Below are 25,029 nucleotides of genomic sequence, written 5' to 3'. Positions count from 1 at the left end.
TCGAAATAGTCAATTTCAGCTTTATTCTTCTTTCAATAGTAATGTGAGTGTGTGTGTGTGTGTTCGTGAGTTGTTTTCTTCTTCACTTACAGTGTTGCTCTAATGTTAAACTAAATCTAAACAATTGAAACGAAGCTAAACAGAAGGGAGTGAAATGTTAAGTACGCTTAAAAGGGGGTCACAGGAATCAGTTGAAAATGGAAGGAAACACAAAAGAAAATACTGCAAAAGTTCGCTTGATACTTGAAAATAATCTTAACTAATGAATACTTAAATAGTTGCTAAATAACGTAAATGAAATTAATTTATTCAAAAAAGGGTAAAAACTCTAACAAACTACGAATCTGTTGTGAACAATTAAAGTAGGAATCTTTCGGGTTTTTTTTTTGTTTGTTATTTTCTGCATTTTCAAAAATACTTGTTTTATAACCACTTTGTTAGGATAAAGATTTCTTCTCATTTCTTTTTTTGTTTAGTTTAAATAATTACCTCACTTGAAAGTGTGCTTCTGGAAGGACTCAATTATACAACAAATACACAACAAATCTTTTCTTATTTTTTTTGTTTCTGTTTTCCATAGTTTAGAAAGATCACAATGCGCTCTACCATATTGAACTAAAGTGTGGAATGTTTTTTAACGGAAAAAAAAAGTTTTATGCGACCAAAATGAAACCGCACACACACTGAAAAGCATTCAACGAACAAAGTCAGGTAACAGGCCATATAAAATATCTTCTTTTTTTCTTCTTCTTTTTTCAGGAATGTCTTTCAGGTCGAGGAATAAATCATTTTACTTTTTTTACTGTGAAAATATGTTCATTACGCGATAGAAGTTTTAACTTGCTGACGGAGTAATAGTTTTGAATTGTTGATTTTGTCTTCGTTTTCTTGTTTTTCATCTGTTCTAGTTTAATGAATTCAATTGAATATAAAACGTTCCCTTCCCTCTCTTTTTTTCTGTGTGTGTGTTTTTTTTCCTCTGGAATAATTTGAATGCTTTATCTAACATGTTTTTTTCTTCTTTACTTATTTGTTGTTACTTTAATTTCCTCCTATTTAGTAAAGTCAGTTATCGTGTTACTCATTCGCGCGTTGTAGTTTAATGTCCTTTTAAAAGTTGTTGTTAAAATCCATTTCGCTGCTGCTGCTTTTTTGTTGGAATATTTTCATTAGCTAAATGTTTTGCTTTAACCTTTTTTGCTGTTTACTGTACACAATTTCGTTTCCCCATTTCTATTCGTCGTCAAATACTTTAGCTAACAATGAAGCGATTTCTTTGAGTGTATTTTTTTGTTGTTTACTTTTTCTTTGCCTATTTTTTGAGTGCAGAGTTTATGATCTAGCCAGCCATGAGTTCGAACTTTCTTGTTTTGTTTTTTTTTCTTTTGATGTTTGAAATAATTTTGCTTTTAATTACCTAATTTTCGTTCTTTTGCGCTAATTTGTATCAATTTTGTTAAATCTTAATGTTTTTTTTTTCTTCCTTAGTTAAATAGATATAGAATTGTGTTTCTGTGTGTGTCTGTGAGCGTCCAATTTCCATTTCTCGTTCTTTCTTTCACTTTCTTACTGTTTCGTCGCTGCCGCTGCTGCTTACTGCTAGTTCAATGGAAGGCAAAACATGTGCTGCAGCAGACTCTTTGATGGTGGAGGAGGTAATTGAAGAATACTTAGGTTATCCACAACGGAATCGTAATCGCTAGAATCGTCACCGTATAGCTGCAAAAAAATGGGTGGAGAGTTGGAAATAATTGTCGTTTTTTGTTGTATTTTAATGCAATTTTCATTAAAGGGTGGGGAGAAAAAAGGAAACGTGCAGAAATTGTGATGTTTTCGTGTAAATTAAAACTTATTTTACATTTTTTGTGAAATTCGAACGTAACAATCAAACAAACAAACGGGAAACGGAAAAAAGAGATCGTTGGAATGAATTGTGTTTTGTAGGTTTGTTTTGCGAGTGGATGGGACAGAAATGCGGAGAGTTTGGTGGGAAGTAACGACAACATCGAGATAGTTCAACGAATCAAGCAGGCTCTGAACTAAGGAAAGCTAATTTTGCGGTGATTTAATTAACAATGAAATTATGCGTGCAATTAATAAGAACAGGGCAGAATAAATTTACAACATTGATTTTTAAACATAAGAGCTTGTTTTAAATTGTATGCCAGATATATATATTTTTTTAATAATTTCTAATGAATTTTCCTCAGACCTGAAATGTTTTGAAAGATATTTTATTTTATACGAACCATATTTCAATTATCATGAGTATTTTTATAACCCTGAAATGTTATTATCTTTCAAAATGTCAACACAAACCAAAAAAAATGATTTTTTTTGTCCTTTTTCATTACAAATACTGTATACTGTAACAGCAAAATAAAAGGTTTAAAATGCACAACTCGAAATTTTTAAAGTATATTTTTAACTGAATTTTTTTTTCGATCTGTAGCTAAAATTAATATTAAAATCTTTTGGATAAACATTACCAAATTTATTTAAAAATTGAAAACAAACATTACTAATTGTCAAAATAAGTTGACTGAGCCTTGTCCTCTCATTGGGGTTATAAAATTGTCAAGTTTTGACAGCAGTTTATTATTTGATCATGTTTTTAAGATATGGAATACTTTCGAACCATATGACTTATTTATTTTATTTTTTTTTCAGTTTAGGTTGATGATCAGGCCCGTAGCCAGGGGGGGTGGGCTTCGGGTCACAAAATAGAGTATTTTTTCAAAAAATCTCATATTCTCAAAATTTGCAATATGGGTTGACACCGCAATTTTGTATGTTTTTTTACTTTATACAAGCTTTTTTAACTATCGTATTTTTTATTATACCCATTCAAAAAGTTATGGAAATTTGAGTATTTCCGAAAAAATACGTAATTTTGAGATAATATTAGAATAACACAAAAAATAAGGGGAAAATTCTTTTTTACCCATATTACAAATTATAAAAAATAAGTAATATCAAAAATACGGAATTTTGTGAAAAATTTAGTATCTTCAAAAAAAAATATTTAAATAATGTGAAAATGTATAACAAATTTTGCTTCTGTTGATACCCAAATTGCAAATGAAGAAAATTTAAGTAGTTTCGATAAAAAATTGCGGTATTTTGTTAAAATTCGATTAAAGTACAGACTCGATTAACCGAAGCCTCGATTAACCGAAGTTTGATTTTTCGAAGTTTTGTATGGGACTTAATCAAATCACGGACAAAAAAATATTTTTTTCGTATTTTTTTTCTTATTTTAAACATCAAATCCGAGTTCTGCGACCTAATTTTAGTCAAATTTGAATAGTTTATTTGAAAATGCATATTTTCAATATTTCATCACCGCCATATTGGCCGCCATCTTGAATTTAAAAATTCTGAATCACTTAATAGTGGCTTAGGGGTCATACTCAGGCTCGACAATCAAAAACGAAAAAAAAAAAATTTCGTGATTCGCTTATCCGAAGTGAAATGTTTCCGAGACCTTCGGATAATCGAGTCTGGAGTGTATTAAAAAAAATAATCGTGTGAAAATGCACAACAAATTTCACTTCGTTTGATGACCGATGTTGCGAATCTTCAAAATTTTAGTATTTTAGAAAAAAATACGGTATTTTGGGAAAATTTTATTTTTTTCCAAAAAATCTAATAAATTAAAAAGCAAACAAAATTTCGCTTCGTTGATGCTTCCGAGTACTTCCGAAAACATACGAAATACGCTGGTAATTTCCATGTAATTAAAAATTTTTTTTTTTTAATCTGAACTATCGATTAAAAATATTAATTAAAAATAAGTTAAGTTACAAATTCCTGTGAAAAATAAAATGTTGATGTCCAAAATATGTTTTTTCTTTGACTGAAAAAATATTCTAAACTATTTAATCCGTTTTCATAAAAAATAAGAAAAAATATTTTTAAAATAACAAATTCAAAAACGAAAAATGTACACGGGTCATTCCATCTCAACTGAGTACACTTTTGGACTCGACCTTCACCGATTTGGACCAAACTTGGAGGGAACGTTCATCTATCGATAGTTAACAGAAATCCCAAGTTTGGTGCTGATCTGACCATTCCTCTATTTTTGGCACCGCCTTCTTTTTTGACGATTTTCTAAAAAAACTTTTTTTTCTTTTAATCATAACTTTGCAAATACTTTAGCAAAAGACTTTCTACAGGATGAAATTTATAGAAAATTCGATAAAAATAAAATTTTAACCCTTAAATGCCCATTAATATTATATTTTAACGTTTTAAGTATGAAAATTCAATTTTGACCTGTTCTATATATTTTAATTTGATTTATTTTATCACCATCGTGTTTCCCGGACAATTTTACACAATAATCATTGTAGACCTCAAACTAAAATGAACTTTTGGCGAGATACAGCGACTTTACTGAAAAAAGAAAAAAAAAGTTTTTTTTAGAAAATCGTCAAAAAAGAGGGCGGTGCCAAAAATAGATGGATGGTCCAATCAGCACCAAACTTGGGAGTTCTGTTGATTATCGATAGATGAACGGTCCCTCCAAGTTTGGTCGAAATCGGTAAAGGTCGAGTCCAAAAATGTACTCAGTTACCTGGAATGACCCACACTTAATTTAATTTGTAGGGGCCATCCATAAACAACGCGAAAACCTTTTTTAAATTTTATTTAAAATCAATTTCTAGCCCTATACCGTGATGAAAAGGAAATTTGGTATCGAAAGGACTTTCAGGTCATTTGATGATCAAAAAAAAAAAAAACAAATACCAAATATTTTAATAACATGTGATTTTACGAAACTAATCGGGTTAATTAATTCGAAATCACATCACTCTGTATTAAGCATAAATGAAAAATGTCTTCAAAAAGAAAACGAATTTTCACTTGAACTATCTTGCCCCTGATCGCATAAATGTCCCTTATTTATTTTCATCACTTTTGAGTTATTGATGCAGTTTGGTTTAAAATCGTGATTTTTCGATTTTTCCCCCCCAAATGAATTAATGTAAAATAAAATGTAAAATTGCAACAATGTAAAACAATTTGAAGTAAATAAAATAAATGTGATCAGTTAATAATAAAACGAAAAAAAACAACAAAGATGAAGAGCATTAAGCCATATCGCTTCGCATATAGATGGAGCGTAATTATTATAAGAAAGTTCAATAAAGATAAAAAAACATCTAGAGGAAATCCAGTTTTTCCGTGCTGTTTTTGCATATGGGACATTTATGTGAACATGGGCAGTAACCTTCCCAAAACCATAAAAATGACAATGACGGATTTTTTTCCTTACCATACGGATTTTCAAACCTTTTCGCGGATTTTTAACAGGCCGAAATTTGTGTAGGGAATTTTACGCATAATACGGATTTGTACGGAATTCCATCAACTTTTTAATCATTGGATTGCTTTTTTGATTTGGTCGAAGCTTTTGTTAACTAGACATTTTTAATTTTCTGTGAGTTTGATTTAAAAAATTCTAGAGTTTTTTTTAAAGCTCCTATAAACTGTTGTGTTTTACATTTTATAGGACCTTTTCAATAAAAAAAATACTCTGGAAAAGTGTTCGTGAAAAAACTATGAACGATATTATTCGTAAAAGCAAACTTGACATTTCGTAAACTTAAACGTTTAACAAAAAAAAAATAAAAACATAATGATTTGATTCAAATCACGGTTTACTTTATGAAAACTTTTAAACGTGCAAGTCATAAGCACTCTGATAGCATTTTGTGAAATTTGTTAGCTGTAAAAACGACACAGTTTTATGTTTTCAATTCTCAAATTTATTAAATTTAATTTATCTAAATAATTCATTGACAGTTTTTGTAACACCATGGTGTCATATCGGCAAAGTGTACTGATTTTTGCTCAGCAAGAGTTGGTAACCTTAAGCATAACGTACTTACTAAATAAGAAGAAAATAGTTAATTTTTTTTAATAGTCAAAATTTTGGCTGTTTCACTTCTAAAACTCGATCGTTTGTTTCAGATTACAAATCAGCATTTTATGAAAATGTGTGAAGAAAAGATTTCAAAAATTTGTGATAAAAATTATTTGTATTTTTTAAAGACATCGAGCTCCTTTAAATATTATTTTGTTAATGTTCCCAAAAACCTAATCTAAATCTTGACTCATTTAAATATGCACCAAACGCATCACATGGAATCAAATTTTATCAATTCTGATGAAAATGTGTGCATTACTCTTTCAAAAAAAATCATTGTTAATTGTGAAAAGCTTTCAATCTTATTTGTTATTATTTTTTGGAGTATTTTTTGATATTGAGCAATTCTCTGAGATTTCGGTCATTCGATTTTTTTTTTGTATTTTTTAATCCGGCTGAAACTTTTTTGGTGCCTTCGGTATGCCCAAAGAAGCCATTTTGCATCATTAGTTTGTCCATATAATTGTCCATACAAATTTGGCAGCTGTCCATACAAAAATGATATGTGAAAATTCTAAAATCTGTATCTTTTGAAGGAATTTTTTGATCGATTTGATGTCTTCGGGAAAGTTGTAGGAATGGATAAGGACTACACCGAAAAAAAATGATACAAGGTAAAAAAATGGTGATTTTTAATTTAACTTTTTGTCACTAAAAATTGATTTGCAAAAAAAACACTATTTTTATTATTTTTTTTTTTATATGTTTTAGGGGACATAAAATACCAACTTTTCAGAAGTTTCCAAGTTGTGCAAAAAATCTTTGACCGAGTTATGAATTTTCGAATCAACACTAATTTTTTTCAAAAAATCGAAATATTGATCACAAAAATTTTTCGACTTCATTTTTCGATGTAAAATCAAATTTGCAATCAAAAAGTACTCTAGTGAAATTTTCATAAAATGCACCGTTTTCAAGTAATAGCCATTTTTAAGTAACTTTTTTGAAAATAGTCGCAGTTTTCCATTTTTTTAAATTAGTGCACATGTTTGCCCACTTTTGAAAAAATATTTTTGAAAAGCTGAGAAAACTCAATACATTTTGCTTTTTTGAAATTTGTTAATACAACCTTTTGTTGCTGAGATATTGTCATGCAAAGGTTTAAAAAGCAGGAAAATTTATTTTTTCTAAGTCTCACCCAAACAACCCACCATTTTCTAGCGTTGATATCTCAGCAACTAATTGTCCGATTTTCAATGTTAAAATATGAAACATTCGTGAAATTTTCTGATCTTTCCGAAAAAATATTTTCATTTTTTTTAAATCAAGACTATCATTTCAAAAAGGCATAATATTGAATGTTTGGCTCTTTTGAAATGTTAGTCTTGGTTTGAAAATTTTAAAAGTATTGTTTTCGGCAATATCTCAGCAACTAAAGGTCATATCAACAAATTTCAAAAAAGCAAAATGTAGAGAGTTTTCTCAGCTTTTCAAAAATATTTTTTTCAAAAGTGGGCAAACATGTGCACTAATTTAAAAAAAATGGAAAACTGCGACTATTTTCAAAAAAGTTACCTAAAAATGGCTATTACTTGAAAACGGTGCACTTTATAAAAATTTCACTGAAGTAATTTTTGATTGCAAATTTGATTTTACATCGAAAAACGAAGTTGAAAAATTTTTGCGACCAATATTTCCATTTTTTGAAAAAATAGTGTTGATTCAAAAATTCATAGCTCGGTCAAAGATTTTTTGCACAACCTGGAAATTTCTGAAAAGTTGGCATTTGATGTCCTCTAAAACATATCAAAAAATAAAAAAAAAATTAAAAATAGTGTTTTTTTGCAAATCAAGTTTTAGTGACAAAAGTGAAATTAAAAATTCACCAATTTTTTTTTACCGTGTATCATTTTTTTCAGTTTAGTCCTTATCCATACCTACAACTTTCCCGAAGTCACCAAATCGATCAAAAATTCCTTCAAAAGATACAGATTTTAGAATTTTCATACATCATTTTTGTATGGCCAGCAGCCGAATTTGTATGAAAAATTATATGGACAAACTAATGATGCAAAATGGCTTCTTTGGGCATACAGAAGGCACCAAAAAAGTTTCAGCTGGATTAAAGAATACAAAAATTAAAATTCAAAAAAAAAGATTGATTTCATAGAGAACTGCTCTATTGAGGAAGTAACAAAACGTGTATTTGTTTATTTGTAAAACGGGGTCAATCAACCTATTCTATAAGTCCTAATCTATCTGGAAAAAAGGGAAGTGAAAACTTGGTGCCACTTGAAATGAAAACAAAAAAAAAGGAACGCCACACTGTTGCGATTACCTGTTTGCAGTTCCCTAGCTAGAAAATCAGTCAATTTATCTTCACTCATTTTTTTTCGATGGTTTAGTAAATGCACTAATATCTTAAACTAATGAGCTTTCGTCCTTATTTAGAAGAAGAAATTAACCAAACAAAACGACACCGAGAAGATAATAAAAAAGCGCAGAGAGGAAGAAAGAAGCGAAATTAACATTTAGCACTGAGTTAGTTGCAAAAGCTGCTGAAGATAATGTCGTATTTACACAAATTCGGTGCAGAAATGTCAAAAGGAGTTTCAAAAACAAAAAAAAAATGGCGCGCGTTGGTGAATTCCAGCAAAAGTAAGTAAGTGAACTGTCGTATTTTTACTACTTACTTTTTGTTTCGACTTTTTAAGGTAGGATTTCGTTTTTTAAAGTAATTTTGAAACTAAAAAAAAATCTTCAAAGCATCACTACAAAAAATAAATTAACGTAAAATTAAAGTTGATACAGTTAGTTATGTCGATAATAACTAATGGTTTCGATTTCGCCGAGGGGCGCGCGTCTCGACCGCGGAAGTATTTGTATTTGGACAATTGGTTCACTCTTGGGTGGTTTTGTGGTGAAGGTTGATTTGTGGTTGATTGGTTGGTTGGTTGGTGGTTGGTGGTGGAAGAGGGGGAAGTAATTACTTGTTGCTGTGTGTTTTTTTAAATTGTATTTCATAATCACTCTCAAAACTACAGACGAAATAAAGTAGAGGGGATATACAAATAACATTGAAAAATATGCGACTTTTTTTTTCGTTGGTTGGAAGTTGAGGACACATTTAGAAAAAAAAAACTTGATTTTGAAGAAAATTATCGGACATACACAAGGATGACACGAAACAGATGAGGAAAGGATGTTTGAAAATAAAATATTAAAATTTAAGTGAATCAAGACTAAGAAAATTGGAAATTTCCATCAAAAAGAAAATTTATCTTGATTCACTTGGAATATCCTTCCCCAAAAAATAAAAATAACAAAAACAACACTGAATGACGTTACTCGATTACTAAATAAGACAAGAAAACAAAAGGTTACTTTGATTCAAACCCTCAGTCAAACAATGTTCGTCCCGCCTAACCCTTGGCTTACCTGCATATTGTAGGGGTGCAGCTCGCAGGACGCGTGATGTCAAACGCAGTCTTCCAGCGACATCAGCAGCGGGTTCACGTACTCGAAGCCCTCGAATTCGCTCTGGTCGATCTTGTCGATGACGCGACTAAAAAAATAAAAAAATTTATTAGTTGAAAATTCTCACAATTTTAATTTTTTAAATCGGATTCCCCATCAGCGGTTATTTTGTTTTTCCTCCGCCAAATTTCGAACAGGTTGGCCAAACTTACTCATCATCCGGCGTCAGGTGGACCGGCTCGTCGGTGAACTCCGGCGGGAAGTTGGCCAGGTCGCGTTCCGAGTCCAGCCGCGGACGGAACGGGGGCGTGATTTGCTTTTGCTCTAGCTAGGAAGGGTGAACGAGGGGTGGCAAAAATAGGGTGGCAAAAATGCGTTCCAAAATAAAAAAAGAAAATAAAAAGGATTTGTAGAAAAACGGTTAACATTCAATTAAAATACAAAATAAACCATCCGAGTTGAAGATTAGGAAAACAAAACAAACTCCATTTAAGTGCAAAATGTTTATCAGAGTTAAAAGAGGATTATTGGATTGAACGAGGATTTTTTTTGGTTTATGTTATCAACAGAGACAAATTTACAAAACCTTTGTATTGTGATGTTCAACATGCATTCAGTACTAAATACAAGCTTATTTAAGAAACACAAAGATATACTTACCTTGCTCCGAATGGGTCAAATTTTACAACAAATCTGTCATGCTTTAATATAAATTCAACTCAAAACAATCAAAAAAGGAATTTCAATTCAGAAGTTACTTTGCATCATTTTCAAAGCAAATTTTCGATTGGCACAAGATTCAAAAATTGCTATAAAAAACGCAAATGAAGCAACTTGTTTTTTAATTTGTTTGTTTTTTAAACTAAGTTTTTCTTCCGGAAATTGAGTTTTTAACAGATAAGCTCCAAGTTTATATTTAACAAAATTCTTTATAAATATGAACTCAATGAAAAAAGTAAATTGAAAATTAATTTTTCAACCCGTATTTATTTTTGTACTGATATCCTTATAACCAGCAGGAATGCCACAATAACATTTTTTAAGACAAAGATCTGAAGCTCAAACAAAAAATTGGTGATGTGATATATAGAGTTTGAATTACGTTTAAAAAACACACATTCTTTAAGTTTTAAAATTTATCTATTTACGTCCAAAAGACCGATTAATATATTAAATGTTTTATTTGAAAAAAAAAATAATAATGTTGTTTTGATAAAGTTTAATAACAATTTTACTAATTTTTTTTAAAAGGGTTATTTTTAAATAAAACATCAATATTAATATTCGTTGAAATTGATTTCAGAACATGAATCAAAAAAGTCTCATTAATAATTTTTAAAAATCTTCTAGAAAAGGATAGAAATTTAAAAAAATAAATATATTAGTCATGATAAAATATCACATAAAAGTCGAAGTTCAACTACAGTCCAGACTCGATTATCCGAAGTTTCGATTATCCGAAGTTCGATTATCCGAAGTTTTGTATTTGACTTCGGATAATCAAATCACGAAAAAAAAAATTTTTCGTATTTTTTTTTAATTTTCTTACTTTAAACATGAAATTTGAGTTCTGCGACCCCATTTTAGTCAAATTTGAATAGTAGATTGCCTTTAAAATTAAAAAATGCGTTTTTTCAATATTTCATCATCGCCATTTTGGCCGCCATCTTGAATTTGAAAATTCTAAATCACTTTAGAGTTGTTTAAAGCTCAACGATCAAAAATAAGACAACGGAAAAAAATTATTTCTTGATTCGATTATCCGAAGTTTCGATTATCCGAAGTGAAATTTTGCCAAAGCTTTCGGATAATCGAGTCTGGACTGTACTTGATTACTATCTTTTTTTTATAAAAAAAAATGTGTTTCTATTATTGGCTTTCCCTTGATTAGATTTGTTTCGAAATTAAAAAAAAAAAACAAATTAGAACCAATCATCCACAATTTTTTAAAAGCTTCGAAATAATGTTTACTACGATAACGAGGTGACCTTGCTATTATCAATCAAATATTTTTTCGACAAGAATTACTTAATTTTTTATTAACTTTTAACATAACATATATAAGTTCCAGTTGAAAAAATCAATCTTGCTTTAAATTAATTTATCATATTTTTTAGCAAAAATATAAATTATAATAAGCATTAAAACCGATATCTATACTAAAAAAACGTTTTTCATATTGAAATTTAAAAAATCATTTAAACGCGTTTTCAAAGTCAGTAAAAATTAGTTACAATGTTTAAAACCCTCCTTTCCTCATTTCTTTGTTTTCAAAGATTTAAGAAAAAATACTTTTCTATACAAAAAGGTAGACATAAAAAGTATTTATTATCTTAAATAGTGAACAAAAATAAATGAACAATGTAACACGAAAATCCGCTTTTGACCGCTTTTGAGCTTAATTTATTCATTTTTTTTAATCTAATCTTATCTAATCTAATCAGACCCTAGCGCAGCCAAATTTGAAGGGATCCTGGAGAGTGCCTTAGGTTAGATGACGCCTAGCACTCTTCTTGTCATTTATTAACATTTGTAGTGTGCCATTGCATTAGATTGCATTGAAACATCACAAGCGTTAAAGCGGCCAGGCCTACTGCGTAAAGCCGTATCGCAGAGATGACTCGTAATTGGGTTGAGTTTGAGCACAGAGTGTTCGAACAACAACACAATTCTGAATCGACAGGGGAGGAAGAAGCGTGGGGACACACCACCATACGCTCCGAGATTTGGTTGTATTCGTTGGGAGCACCATGCTAAGAAGGTTTGGTACTCCGGGACCCTCTGGGATGGGACATTGTATTTCCACGAATGCCCTGGACACTATTTGCCGTGGTTATAGCGCCACAACTCGCTCTCTGTAACAGTATTCCTAATTCCAGTCCACGCTCACCAAGTCGTCATGGCCTAGTGGTTAGCATTTTTGCTTACCAATCCAAAGGACGGAGGATCGAACCCCGCCTCGAGCGACTTTGATTTTTCGTTGATATTCATCATTTCAAATTTATGTGTTCTTAACTTTCTCGTTGGGAGCAGATGGGAATCGAACCCAGAACCATTCGCTTACAAAGCGAACACCGTAACCAGTCAGCCACGGCCGCTCCACTTAATATATTCATTTTTTTTTAACAAAAAAATCCATTGTTATGGAACTGTAAAACAAAAAATCATTCAATCAATAAAATTATTTCAAAAGAACCAAAAAGTACAAAAAAATATATTCAAAAAACATTATTATCATATATCTCTGAAAACATTTATTTTAATTTAACCTTTGGGAAACGACAAAACGTCTAAAAATATTGATAAAGTCTTTAGGCTGACTCAAATATTTTTAAAAGTTTATGAACTTTAACTCTGGCAAATTTCAAGGTGGGAGGATTAAAAATTTAAACAAAAAGGCCATGAATTGTTTGTAAAATGCGCTAATACGATTTTTTAATCATTAAATTGCCAAATTCTAACATTTTTTTTTACAAAAAAAACACATCCTTGCTAAAATGATACTCAACGCAGGAAATAAATATTGACTTGTATTCACGTCTTATTTCATTAAAATTTTGATTTTTTTAAAATATGTTATTGCGTCCTGATTTAAAAAAAAATCGAAGACAGGACAGATACATTAAAAATTATCTGCAACGGATTTTTTCGAAAAAAAAAACGCAATCAATAAAAAGTTACAAAATATTTAAAACATGACTATTGAATTTTTTCTGCCAAAAGTTCAAAATATACCCAAAACATATTTTTTAAGTTATCGTGCCAATCAATTCATGTTTTTGAAGAGTCAAAAACTACTTCAACTTGCATAAAAAAACGCTCTACTAATGTGTTTAAACTGAATACCCAAGATAAGTAAATTTGTACAAATTTAGTTGCAATATTTTGTACGTGAATGTAAAGGGATTTTTTAACCGAGAAATTCAAAAAATATTAAAATACATAAAGAAAAAAAGTAGAAATAAAAAAGTAGAACAAACACGCAAATTTCAGAAAATTTAAAAAAAAGAATTTATTTGAAAAAAAAAAATCAAAAAAATAAATAAAAGAAGCAAATATAGTCGAACTAAAAATTCAAAAATGTATCAAAAATTTATGCAAAAAAGATAAGTAGGGGAGTGTGGGGTAATTTGGACACCCTAAGGAAATTGCTCTGTTACGGGCTGTATGGATATTTTAAAGGAATGTGTATGACACCGGAGGATAATAGAGACCATATTTGATGGAAAAATGTCATTTATTTCGATAAATTTTGATGAAAAACCCATTTTTATCGCAAAAATTAAAAGGTGTCCAAATTACCCCCACATTTTTGTGTGGGGGTTATATGAACACCCCTATGGGGTAATTTGGACATGCCTTGTGGGGTAAGATGGACATACCTTGTGGGGTAATATGAACACCTTTTGAGGGGTAATTTGGACACATGTTCAAGAATAAGTTTAACATTTGATTTTTTGAGCATGTTTTTTATCCTTCAACCTGGTTTTGTAATTGCTTTATATTTTGAAGTGTTTTTTTGCTCACAATATTTCATCAAAGGTTTAAATAATGATTTTGTGATAGAACTTTAAGAATTCAATAGGAAGATAACAAACAGTTCAGTGTAGTATACATAATTTTATCATTAATACTGAAATGATTTAAACATTGATTCTGGATTAGGCACAAGTATAGTTTTGAGTGATTAAGGTATCGTTTATGTTTATATAAATCAATTTTTATATAGAATTTATTAGCCTGAAAATATCATTTTTTTAAATTTTACATTCTGTAGCCCTTCAAATTTAAATATTATTGTAAACCAGCATAGAAATTAGAAATGTCAAAGAAATTAACATTAACAATCAACATTAGAGTCTTGTTAAACGCGAAATGTACAGTAATCAGATTTTCATCAATTCGAATATTGGAATAAATTTATCTGAATTAAAAAATAGGGGTTTTGTGAAACTTCTCATTGCTCAAATTCCTTTTTGATTGTTTTGACATATTAAATCCCTCTAAATTTATCTAAATCGCTTAAAAAACTCATCCAACCATGAAAGCTACTTTTTTGTTGATTGACAGGTAGACTTTCAGGTATGTCCAAATTACCCCACAAGCCATGTCCAAATTACCCCCATAGCATATTCTATCATAAATTGCAATTTTTGATGATAAAAATGGATAAAATGCACAATTTTTATACGAACATATCTCAGGCATCGTCCAAGCAACCCCCTTAAACATAAAATGTCCACTTTTTTGCCATATAACCCCTGCAAAACCTTATTTCCTAACCTTCAAATATTAGAATTTAAGGCAGTGCCAACCGGCCTTTGGAAACTTTTACATATTACACCAAAACTACTTAACCTATTCCAACTTTTTTGGTTTGTCCATACTCCTAGGCCATTACTAGTACTAGCCTTATCACTTAAATTGCCGTTTTCACTTTATATCCGAAGAAAACGTGATTTTTAAAGGGGTGTCCAAATTACCCCCCCTGTCCATATTACCCCAAACTCCCCTAGTTCCAAAGAAATATTTTTTTTATTTAATTTTATTTAACGCCGTTGCAAATATTTCCCAAAGATTATGTCGCATTCCTTCCTTTCTTCCTTCAATCTTGGCTCAAAATTTCATGGGGCATTTTTTTCGAAAAATTTCACAAAATCAAACATAAATAATATTAAGGAAACCCTTGGCAACGAACGTTAATGTTGGTGAAAAAATCTTTCCGTTCAAAATGTCTCGCGCGAATAACTTTTCAGAACCAACTAAGATTGCTTTGCACTCTTCGACAAATTTGTAGAGCGTTAAATTTCACAGGTGAATCAAACAATTGAAAAAAAAAACAAAATTTTGCTTGTATTCATTCATTTTTTTTATTTCCATGCAAACTTCAACTCTCAACAGCGACCACTAAACATCAACCAATTATGCTAGAATTTAGCACAGATGCTTGGTTGAGTTAGTGACTCTAAAGATCACAAACGGATTTAAGAATTAAAGTTTGAATTCAAGGGTCCTGATTTTCGGTTCATTGAACGGAAACCACTCACTCATCGCCTATCCATTCGTTGCCTATTCCAACCCACTAGCATTCATGAGCGAATGATACTCGCAAGCAGCTAGCGAGTGGCCCGAACTGTTCACTCAGCGAACAAATACATCGTGAAAATATTTGTCTACTCCGTCGCTCGTCGACACTCACACACTACCATGCTCAGCGAAGAGCCATTCTCACAAAATGCCAGCGCGGCAGTCTTTTTGTCTCCACGCCCTCAGTTTGCCATCAATTTGATTTTTTCTTGGTGGAAATTTCTTTTAATGGTGTCTATAATGTTATGAAATCAAAATAAATGCACAATTTAATTGATAACATTGATTTTAGGCAACCCAAATCAATGAGTATAACGCAGCTCATCAGAGAAAAAATGTTTTCAGTTCAGAGTGATCCGTGACGTTCGGCCTGCCTGAGCCGTTCGGAGACTGAGCCGATCAGAGAGAGAAGTAGAGTAGAAGAGAGAGTGTCCGGGAGCGAATGGTGTGAAAGTGACAAACGGTAGGAATTCATCAGGGCAGTATCGCGTCGCCTGCTATTTGTGCTCGCGAATGGAGTGGTTGATTTTGAGCAATCAGGACCCTTGTTTGAATTTAACATGCATTCTTCTCAACATAGATTAAATTTGTTTTTTACCATTTTGCATCAACTTTTTCATTGGATCTGTTTTGCATTGATTAGAAATTCAACCAAACTTAAAGTTGCATTGAGCTCACTTCTGCTCGACAAACAGATAAAACAGCGGCACTTTGTCTCTTCCCATTCAAATGGCCGGATCGCTTCGCAAAGATTTCACAAACAATAATTCGCATTAATCCAGTTGCCATTTACCTGGTGCTGGGGGATGGTTTATCTTGCTGCAACTGGCCAAAAAGCACCCAAGCATCAATGATTTGCAGAAGATAGAGATAACAGAGAGCTGACTTTGTTGTTTACCTGTTGTCCACCAATCTTACCGCTTCTGAGGAATTGAGTTGAGGTTAAGGGGGTTGTCTTATTTTTAATATTTTTTTTAACTTTTGGTAAAATTTCAGATTAAAATCACAAAAATAAGATTTTTTGCTTAATTAATTTTGTGATAAACCTAACACGTAACCCCTTATCTAGCTGCACTTTTCCAGCTGAGATAACCCATATAACTCTGGAGTTGCTCTGGAGTACTTATCAGAAACAGGTCCACAGACTCCAGGTGCGATAAGGCAGAGAACAAGAAATTCATTGTTCTGCTCGAGTTGAATCTCGAGTTTTTGGGGGGTTCACAAAAGGCAACAATTTCCTGCACTTGAGCAGTGAAAGTTGCTCTTCTTCAAGTAAATCCCTTCGTGCAGAAACAATTGCAAACGAGCAAAGTTATTTATGGTTGTGCAGTGCAGGCTCTGAACAGTGCTGAGCAAGGGGTAGGTATTGTTTCGGGATGTGCCCAGGTGAGCATCTCCAAAAGTGCACTCGAGGAACGATGCACAACAAATTATGAACTCATCTGGGTGAGATTTGCCTGGAACGGTCAGTTTGCAGCTTTCCTGCCCAGTGATTTGCCTAATTGAGCTTTCCGGGTTGGTTTGTATGATACTCGTATGAGATTCAGTGCAAATTGAGCTTTTAATTTTTGATTCCAGAAAATTGAGGAAAATTGTATAAACAATTAAAAACTTAAAGGAGAGACAAACTTCCAATCAGTAACTCCAAACAAAGTGAAAATAACAACAAAACAAAGAAAAAACATGCCCCAAAGAAGGAAAACTTTTCGCCTCAAAAAACAAACATTAAAAATTAAATAAATATCCTGCTGTGAAACTTCTGGGCCAACACACTGGCGAAAACTTTGTCGCAGACACACCTTCAAGAAGGACCCAACTGGCGACGAGGACGCTGCGATACTGTTAGTTAGTTTGCTAGTTTTGCTGGCTGCTGCCAAGCGATGTTTGCAGGCACGCAGTCAGCTGAAAAGTGTCAGCCAGCCAGAGAGAACTCGAGAAAAATGATGCAAAATTTAGAGATTTTGTGTCAAAAATGTTGAAATTTAGGCACAAAAATGCTTTAAAATTTTAATAATGAAAATAATCAACAAATACCAACTACTGAATACGATAAAAAAAATTAATAGAAAAAAAAGCGGAAAAAATATTTAAAACAATTAAAGGTGGAAGATTTAATAAGAGCAATAACTGAAAAAAAAACAAACAAAATCTTTCAATATAAAAACCTAGTAGAAAATACACCAACGAACGGACTCTGTTCATTGTTCATTGGTAATTGGAAATTGGAAATTGGAAATTGGAACTTGGGAATTGGAAATTGGGAATTGGAAATTGGAAATTGCAAATTGGAAATTGGAAATTGGAAAATGGAAATTGGAAATTGGAAATTGGAAATTGGAAATTGAAAATTGCAAATTGGAAATTGCAAATTGGAAATTGCAAATTGCAAATTGCAAATTGCAAATTGCAAATGGCAAATTTCAAATTGCAAATTGCAAATTGGAAATTGGAAATTGGAAATTGGAAATTGCAAATTGTAAATTGCAAATTGCAAATTGGAAATTGGAAATTACAAATTGTAAATTGCAAATTGCAAATTGGAATTTGGAATTTGGAATTTGGAATGTGGATGTGGAATGTGGAATGTGGAATGTGGAATGTGGAATGTGGAATGTGGAATATGGAATGTGGAATGTGGAATGTGGAATGTGGAATGTGGAATATGGAATGTGGAATGTGGAATGTGGAATTTGGAATGTGGAATGTGGAATTTGGAAATTGGAAATTGGAAATCGGAAATTGGAAATTGGAAATTGGAAATTGAAAATTGGAAATTGGAAATTGGAAATTGGAAATTGAAAATTGGAAATTGGAAATTGGAAATTGGAAATTGGAAATTGGAGCATGAGCATGAGCATGAGCATGAGAGACCACCCATGGTTGTCCTTCTCCGTTGCTGAACAGAACCGTAATATCCTTCCAGCACTACTGATCATAGGCTTCGACTATCAAGTGGTATTTCCCTTATCAACAGCATGTATGAATGCGCTGAAAAGATAAAACACCATGATTGCCAAAACAAGATCAGTTGCGAATAGGTAACAGTCATTGGTCACCAACGGCGCCCGCCATGTCAGTTTGTAGATCTCGATTTTAAGGGACGGGAATGTTAGTTAGCGCAAGTTGCTACTAGGGCAGCTGATTTACTCTGTGCTTACACCCCACGAGCGCCAGGAACCTGAAAATTTGTTAGTAGGATAGGGTGTTTGGTCAGGATTCATCATAGAAGATGATGATGCGACCCAAAATCATAGTGTTTGTTGAAAGGTATTATATTTTATTCTCAAGGCAAACAATCGGATGCTGCGGATGAGACATTTCCCGTTTAACTGTTGTTAAATTTTTAATGAAATGGTTTAATCTTAGACAGCCGGCTGTGGAAAGATAAAACCAAATAATATTTATTTATAAAATGAGGTGTTAAACGCAATGGTGCAATGATAGCGTAGTCTGATTTTTAATTATATAATAATTTAGTTCTTGAATTTGTTACGGAATAGACGCGACGAACTCAACCATCAAGTACCTTCCGATCTTCTTTCTGTTAGCTAGATAAGGTATTGATTTTCGTTGCCTCTCGAGCTACGATGTTATGGAGAGGGCTTAACACACAAACAACCGACGTCGAGCCCTCCGAGCTACGGAGCTATGGGAAGGTCTTTTCAACACAAAAAAGACTCGCGCACCACACAACGTTCTTGATGAATCAAAATAATTTTGTTACGCGATAAACCTAACGAACTCAATCATCAACTTGCCGTATAATCAGTGATGATGAAGAAAGGGCTTGAAGCACACAATAACTCACCGATTAATATGAATAATTTTCAAGATCGATCTTGTTTTATAACTACTTCTAACAAACTAAGGACAAACTAACGAAACGACAGCAAAATGATCAAGAACGCGTATAATTAAATATTTAATGATGACCCTGTAACGATTATTTTCAATGAGATATGATTTGGATTTATCGACCGATTCTGGAGATTTTACGCGGTTTTGAATATTTATTGGGCTGAAAAAAGAACAAAAAAAAACTCATTCACACTTTCATACACACATAACCTAATTTACATTTTTAGACTTCAACATTATAGTGAGAAAGATTTTTAAATTATACTTGAAATTATTTTTGAAATGCATCAATATAATGAAAACAGCCTGCACTCCAAAAATAAGAAATAACAAAGTACCCTAAATTGGGTAGAATTTCCAGCAAAGGAGAAAATCAACTTGCAGAAAAAAAAAATTCTCACTCGCAAATGGTTTTTACTCTCACACTCATGATTCATTCTTCATTCTTCAACACACACACAAACACACACACACACACGCATGCTTGAGATGTCATCAAGGAACGAGCTCACCGAGGTCTTGAAGACTGGAGACTGCTCCGCCGCCGCAGCATCGAAATCAGGTGCAACCCGACCACACCGCCCGGCGAATGCAGCACCGCACAAATCCGTTTGTCGTCGGCCTTACTGCTCCGTGTATTCAACATCCGACCTAGGCCTCACATGTTGCCTCAGTTTCACAATATTTTTTCTCTGGGGTACGAACAAATCCACTGCACAAGTTTTAACGCTCACAACAACCATCCTCCTTCCCCTACCCACCACGCACAAACCCACGCTCGCCATAAAACGAGCTCACTCAATGTTTGTAAAAAGTGCAGGTTATATCTAAAGTCTGCATGTGTAGATTTGGCCCTTTTCAAAAATTACACTTCAAAGTTCTAATGACGTCTGTCAGAAACACTCGCGAAAAATGAAGCAACAGCAGAATCCATCTGCACTTCACACAAATACACACACAAGCAACCAGCTTGTGTTGTCACCGCTCTTCTTCCACCACCCCTCCACCTGCTCCCGACTCAGGAGCCTGAACCCTTGCCCTTGGAGAGTAAGCGACGGCCACTCCGACTCCCCCGCCAACCGGGAACTGTTCTCCGCCGCACAGCAGCGTCGTGGCGCGTCATCGGCAAACCAAAACCACACCGAACACACACACTCTCCTTCCTGTGCCGCTCTCCGAGAGCGAACGCTCTGACAGAAATGACGTTTGGCTGCTTTTTCTTCCTTAGATACACGACAACAAAAACTAAAATGGACCAAAAAACCTCGTTCAAAACAGAAACACGCGTAATTTTACAAAAATCGGATAGCCTGCCACTTAATTATTGTATAGATGCACTTTCCCGGACCGTAGCACTACAAAAACACTTCGAAATCGGCAAGATAAATCGGAAATTGGAAATTGGAAATTGGAAATTGGAAATTGGAAATTGGAAATTGGAAATTGGAAATTGGGAATTGGAAATTGGAAATTGGAAATTGGAAATTGGAAATTAGAAATTGTAAATTGTAAATTGTAAATTGTAAAGTGTAAATTGTAAATCGGAAATTGGATATTCGAAATTGGAAATTGGAAATTGGAAATTGGAAATTGGAAATTGAAAATTGGAAATTGAAAATTGGAAATTGGAAATTGGATATTGGAAATCGGAAATAGGAAATTGGAAATTGGAAAATGAAATTAGGAATTAAGGAATTGGAAATTGGAAATTGGAATTTAGAATTCAGAATTTGAAATTTGGAATTTGGAATTTTAAATTTGAATTTTTTTCATGTTTTTCCTATATTTTGTTTGAAAAAAACAATCAAAAATCAAAATAATCAGATGGTCAACCAAAAAACTAAAATTATTTTTGGTACTATCAACCTTTAACGTTAAATTAATTATTGCTTTAAATAACTACTCATTGAATCCCTTTCCCCGTGCACTTAGAGTCTTAGCGACATTTTCCTTTCCTAGGAAGAAACTTTCGCCGGAAAAGTTTTATCGTCACCCTCCTCCGTCCGAGGGCAACACCATAAATATTCAACTACGAAAAAGATGAAAAAAATCAAAGAAGTAGCAGCACTACTTTTCTACATCCCTAGGGAAGGAGCAACTATTTAAAAGCATCTACAAATATTTACGTCGAATTAAGTATTAAATCAGCAGTAGGTACAGCATTTGCTCTAGAGAAAAACACACCGAACTGGAAAGCAGCAAGATAGCAAGCAAAAAGCATCGGAAACATGCAGAGTAAAATTACAAACAAACAAAAGCGAAAAAGTTGGAAAATTGAAAGTTGGAAAAGTCAAAATCATAGGGGAAGCTAGGCAACGTTTGGGGCACGCAACTTACTGTTCAACTTTATTTAAAAATTGAAACTTTTTTCTTTGGGGAATCCGACGTTTAGCGAGGAGGTGGACACTTACGGATCGTCCGGGGTCAGTTCGGCCGGTTCGCGCGTAAACTGGGGATCAAAGTGACAGGTAATGTCCTGGTCGCACCCGTCGAACGACGGAATGTAGGGTGGGGTGACCTCTTTCTGGGCCAGCTGGCGAGGGGGACGGTTTTCAGTGCATTTTTTTAGTGGAATTGAAGCGTTAGTTACAGGAGTATTTTTTGTTTTTGTTCAATTAGCAGGGAGAAATTTAAACAAACAAAAAATGAGAGAAAGAGAAGAATAGTTTTACAGAGTGAGAGAGAGGTAGCGCAACAAATCAACTTATTTACATTGCACTTTTGAAATTACGTATTTTTTTTTTTTTAGAAAATCAGTAAACAGTCGACAACAGTTTCACACACTCAGTCCTGGCGGGGGTTCAATTGTTGTACGAACAGAGTTACTGATTGTAATTATTTACTGATTGTGGGTGATATTTGTGTGATTTATGCAACTCGATATAAATTATCCTTCTCTACAACAATGTGGTGAAAATGCTACTACTGATAACGAGATACATCGGGCGTGATTGATGCTTATAAGCTGATGCGTTGGTTAATTGCAATTGTTTGTGTTGAGGTTGTTGTTCAGTGTGGTATTGTGAGTTGGCAAAACAAAAATCACGATGTAATAAATCAAATTAAAAATAAATTTAATGAGTGATATCCCAGATGTAAGATTCAAAATGCATTGTGCTAGATTATTTTACAGCTCGATGGAAAGCAACAAACAGGTAATTAATTGCTAATAGCTTGCTAACAACCATTCCAATAAATGTTGTTATTACTAAAATGTTACTTATTTTCATGAAAATAATAAAAAAAACTATGCTCTCAGAATTGCTCGCAAAAAATTGCTCGCAGAATTTTCAATGTTGCGCTTCTACAGCCCACATTTTTTAATTGATTTTTAAGTTATATTCTTTTCTCTAAAAAAAACTTTTGATTGTTTTTTTATTCTTCAAGTATTTTTAAATATTTTAATATGCTTTTATCATGTTTAGTATTTTTTGTGTTTGAAAAGTGATATTTGCCTATATAACAAATACTGCAAAAAATGTCTAAAAATAATACGGCAAATTTGACCCCAAATACATTTTTGTTTTTCAAACATTGGCAAAATTGAAGACCAAGAATTAGTTTTAAAACTGATTTTTTTGTGAAATTTGAAATTGATGCCTATCTAAATACGATGTTGGGTTTTAAATGGTTTGGTAAATGAAAAATATTGTAAAAACTAAAAATAAAAATATGACAGAAATTAAATTTTTTGAACTAATGCAAATTTCATTGCCAAAGTTGATTTTGGCAAAATATCATAATTCTGCCCAAAGAATTACAAAATTGAAATCAACTTTTTCTGAACAAGCTCACATTTGTTCAGAAATTCAAATTTTGGCACTACCCAAAAGTTTCGCATTTTATGTGAAAATTGTGAAAACCTTCAATTTTTACACTTAGATTTATCAAGAACCATAAATCTGAAAAGTTTGACCCGTTTGAAATCTATTTGCATGATTTTCACTTACAGTGCATATTTTAACATAAGTTTTGACTTCACCATCGTGGTCCCGAGAAAATTTTTACACAAAAACCACTTTTTATGTCAATGTTTTTCTTTTAGTTAACGAGTTATTGAATTTCTGGTGATGATATCTAAGACACTATTGCACCGATTTTGCATGTCAAAAAATAAAGCGAACATGAGATATTAGGACTACCCTTATACGGCTTTTTTCATAAAGCATCCCTGAAATAATAATGTTGGAAACCTGAGAAAATTTGCTACAATTTGTATGGAAACAAAACAAAATTCCAATGTATGCAATTCTATACAAAACAACTCATCGAGATAGAAAAATATTATTTTTTTCTGTTGAAATTTAAAATGTTACGTTTTAACTGGCCTTAGGTCATACAAAGACTTTAAATTCAGAAAAATATGCAATTTTCACTTTATTAAATAGGCTTTCCATAACAAAATACAAAAATATATAAATACAGCAATTCCCCACGAAAACAGCATGGAAAAAAACAAAAGTGCTCGGATCGGGCTCAAAATTTGTCTGGGGGTTTCCTGGCCGAAATAATTAGATCCGTATTTTTTTGTTTGGCCATTAGGGTGACCAACGCCGTCTTAGGGTGGTCTGAAAAATAGCCATTTTCGTCGATTTTCGCAAAAACCACTTTTTTCGAAAAATCATAACTCCTCGCCATTTTAACCGATTTCAATTGTCTCATACGCAAATGAAAGGTGATAAGTTGGCCTTTCAAATAAAAATAATAAGAAGTTTCAAAAATCTAGCCTTACATATGAAAAGGGCGTATGAAACTTTAAAATGCCGTTTTGACGGTGTCTGGACCAAAGAGCCTATGTCTGCCTATGAGATATGATTTTTCGAAAATAAAATCCGTGTTTTTCGACGCGCCGCGCGCAAAACCCGGAGAAAGACAAAATTGGCAAAAAATCAACTTTTTTCACTAAAACTGCGATAACTTTAAAATTTCAGCGATGACCTATACATGTCTGGGTACCAAAAGTTGTCTTTAATTACGAAAATTTTGGTACCCAAACATCTATAGGTCATCTCTGAAATTTTAAAATTATCGCGGTTTTAGTGAAAAAAGTTGATTTTTTGCCAATTTCGTAATTCTCCGGTTTTTGCGCGGGGCGCGTCAAAAAACACGGATTTTATTTTCAAAAAATCATATCTCGGAATCCTGTTAATGAACTCCTCCCATTTTTTAGTATGTTATGTAAAAATGTCCGGGGAATCCGATAAAAATATTTCCAGACATAGGCTCTTTGGTCCAGACACCGTCAAAACGGCATTTTAAAGTTTCATACGCCCTTTTCATATGTAAGGCTAGATTTTTGAAACTTCTTATTATTTTTCTTTGAAAGGCCAACTTATCACCTTTCATTTGCGTATAAGACAATTGAAATCGGTTAAAATGGCGAGGAGTTATGATTTTTCGAAAAAAGTGGTTTTTGCGAAAATCGACGAAAATGGCCATTTTTCAGACCACCCTAAGACGCCGTAGGTCACCCTAATGGCCAAACAAAAAAATACGGATCTAATTATTTCGGCCCGGGAACCCCCAGAAAAATTTTGATTTTTTTTTCCATGCTGTTTTCGTGGGGAATTGCTGTATATATGTATCCTGTTAATGGATATTCTCAATTTTAGGATGCTACCAAAACCATCTGAAAATGCATAGACAAATATTTTTAGCCATTTTTTCTTTTTTTTCTGTTGAAATGGGCCAAAATTGATCCAGCAGTTCCGGAGATATGATGTTTTGGA

The 25,029-nt window shown here is 32.7% G+C and overlaps 1 protein-coding gene across 5 annotated transcripts in view; it reads right to left on the bottom strand.

Annotated features, from left to right (window-relative positions):
* Positions 1–25,029, bottom strand: part of LOC120422672 (atypical protein kinase C) — a 237,970-nt gene continuing 212,941 nt past the window's right edge. The window contains exons 12-15 of one of the 5 annotated variants that reach the window (XR_008211954.1): positions 21,712–21,833; positions 9,317–9,443; positions 8,572–8,782; positions 1–1,719 (exon numbers count right to left, since the gene is read on the bottom strand). Coding sequence is in view for 2 of the 5 variants with exons in the window: in XM_052707106.1 (XP_052563066.1) it covers positions 9,356–9,443; positions 21,712–21,833 (210 nt within the window). In the remaining 3 variants the exon portion in view is untranslated. Of the gene's footprint in view, positions 1,720–8,216; positions 8,321–8,571; positions 8,783–9,316; positions 9,444–9,567; positions 9,684–21,711; positions 21,834–25,029 lie in introns of all 5 variants that reach the window. The other 4 variants (XR_008211955.1, XR_008211956.1, XM_052707106.1 and 1 more) reach the window with 4 other exon arrangements.

Source organism: Culex pipiens, chromosome 2 (genome assembly GCF_016801865.2).
Source record: "Culex pipiens pallens isolate TS chromosome 2, TS_CPP_V2, whole genome shotgun sequence".
Classification (NCBI taxonomy): Eukaryota; Metazoa; Arthropoda; class Insecta; order Diptera; family Culicidae; genus Culex; species Culex pipiens.
The sequence above is the reverse complement of the archived record's forward strand: the minus strand, read 5'-3'. Positions and strand labels throughout refer to the sequence as shown.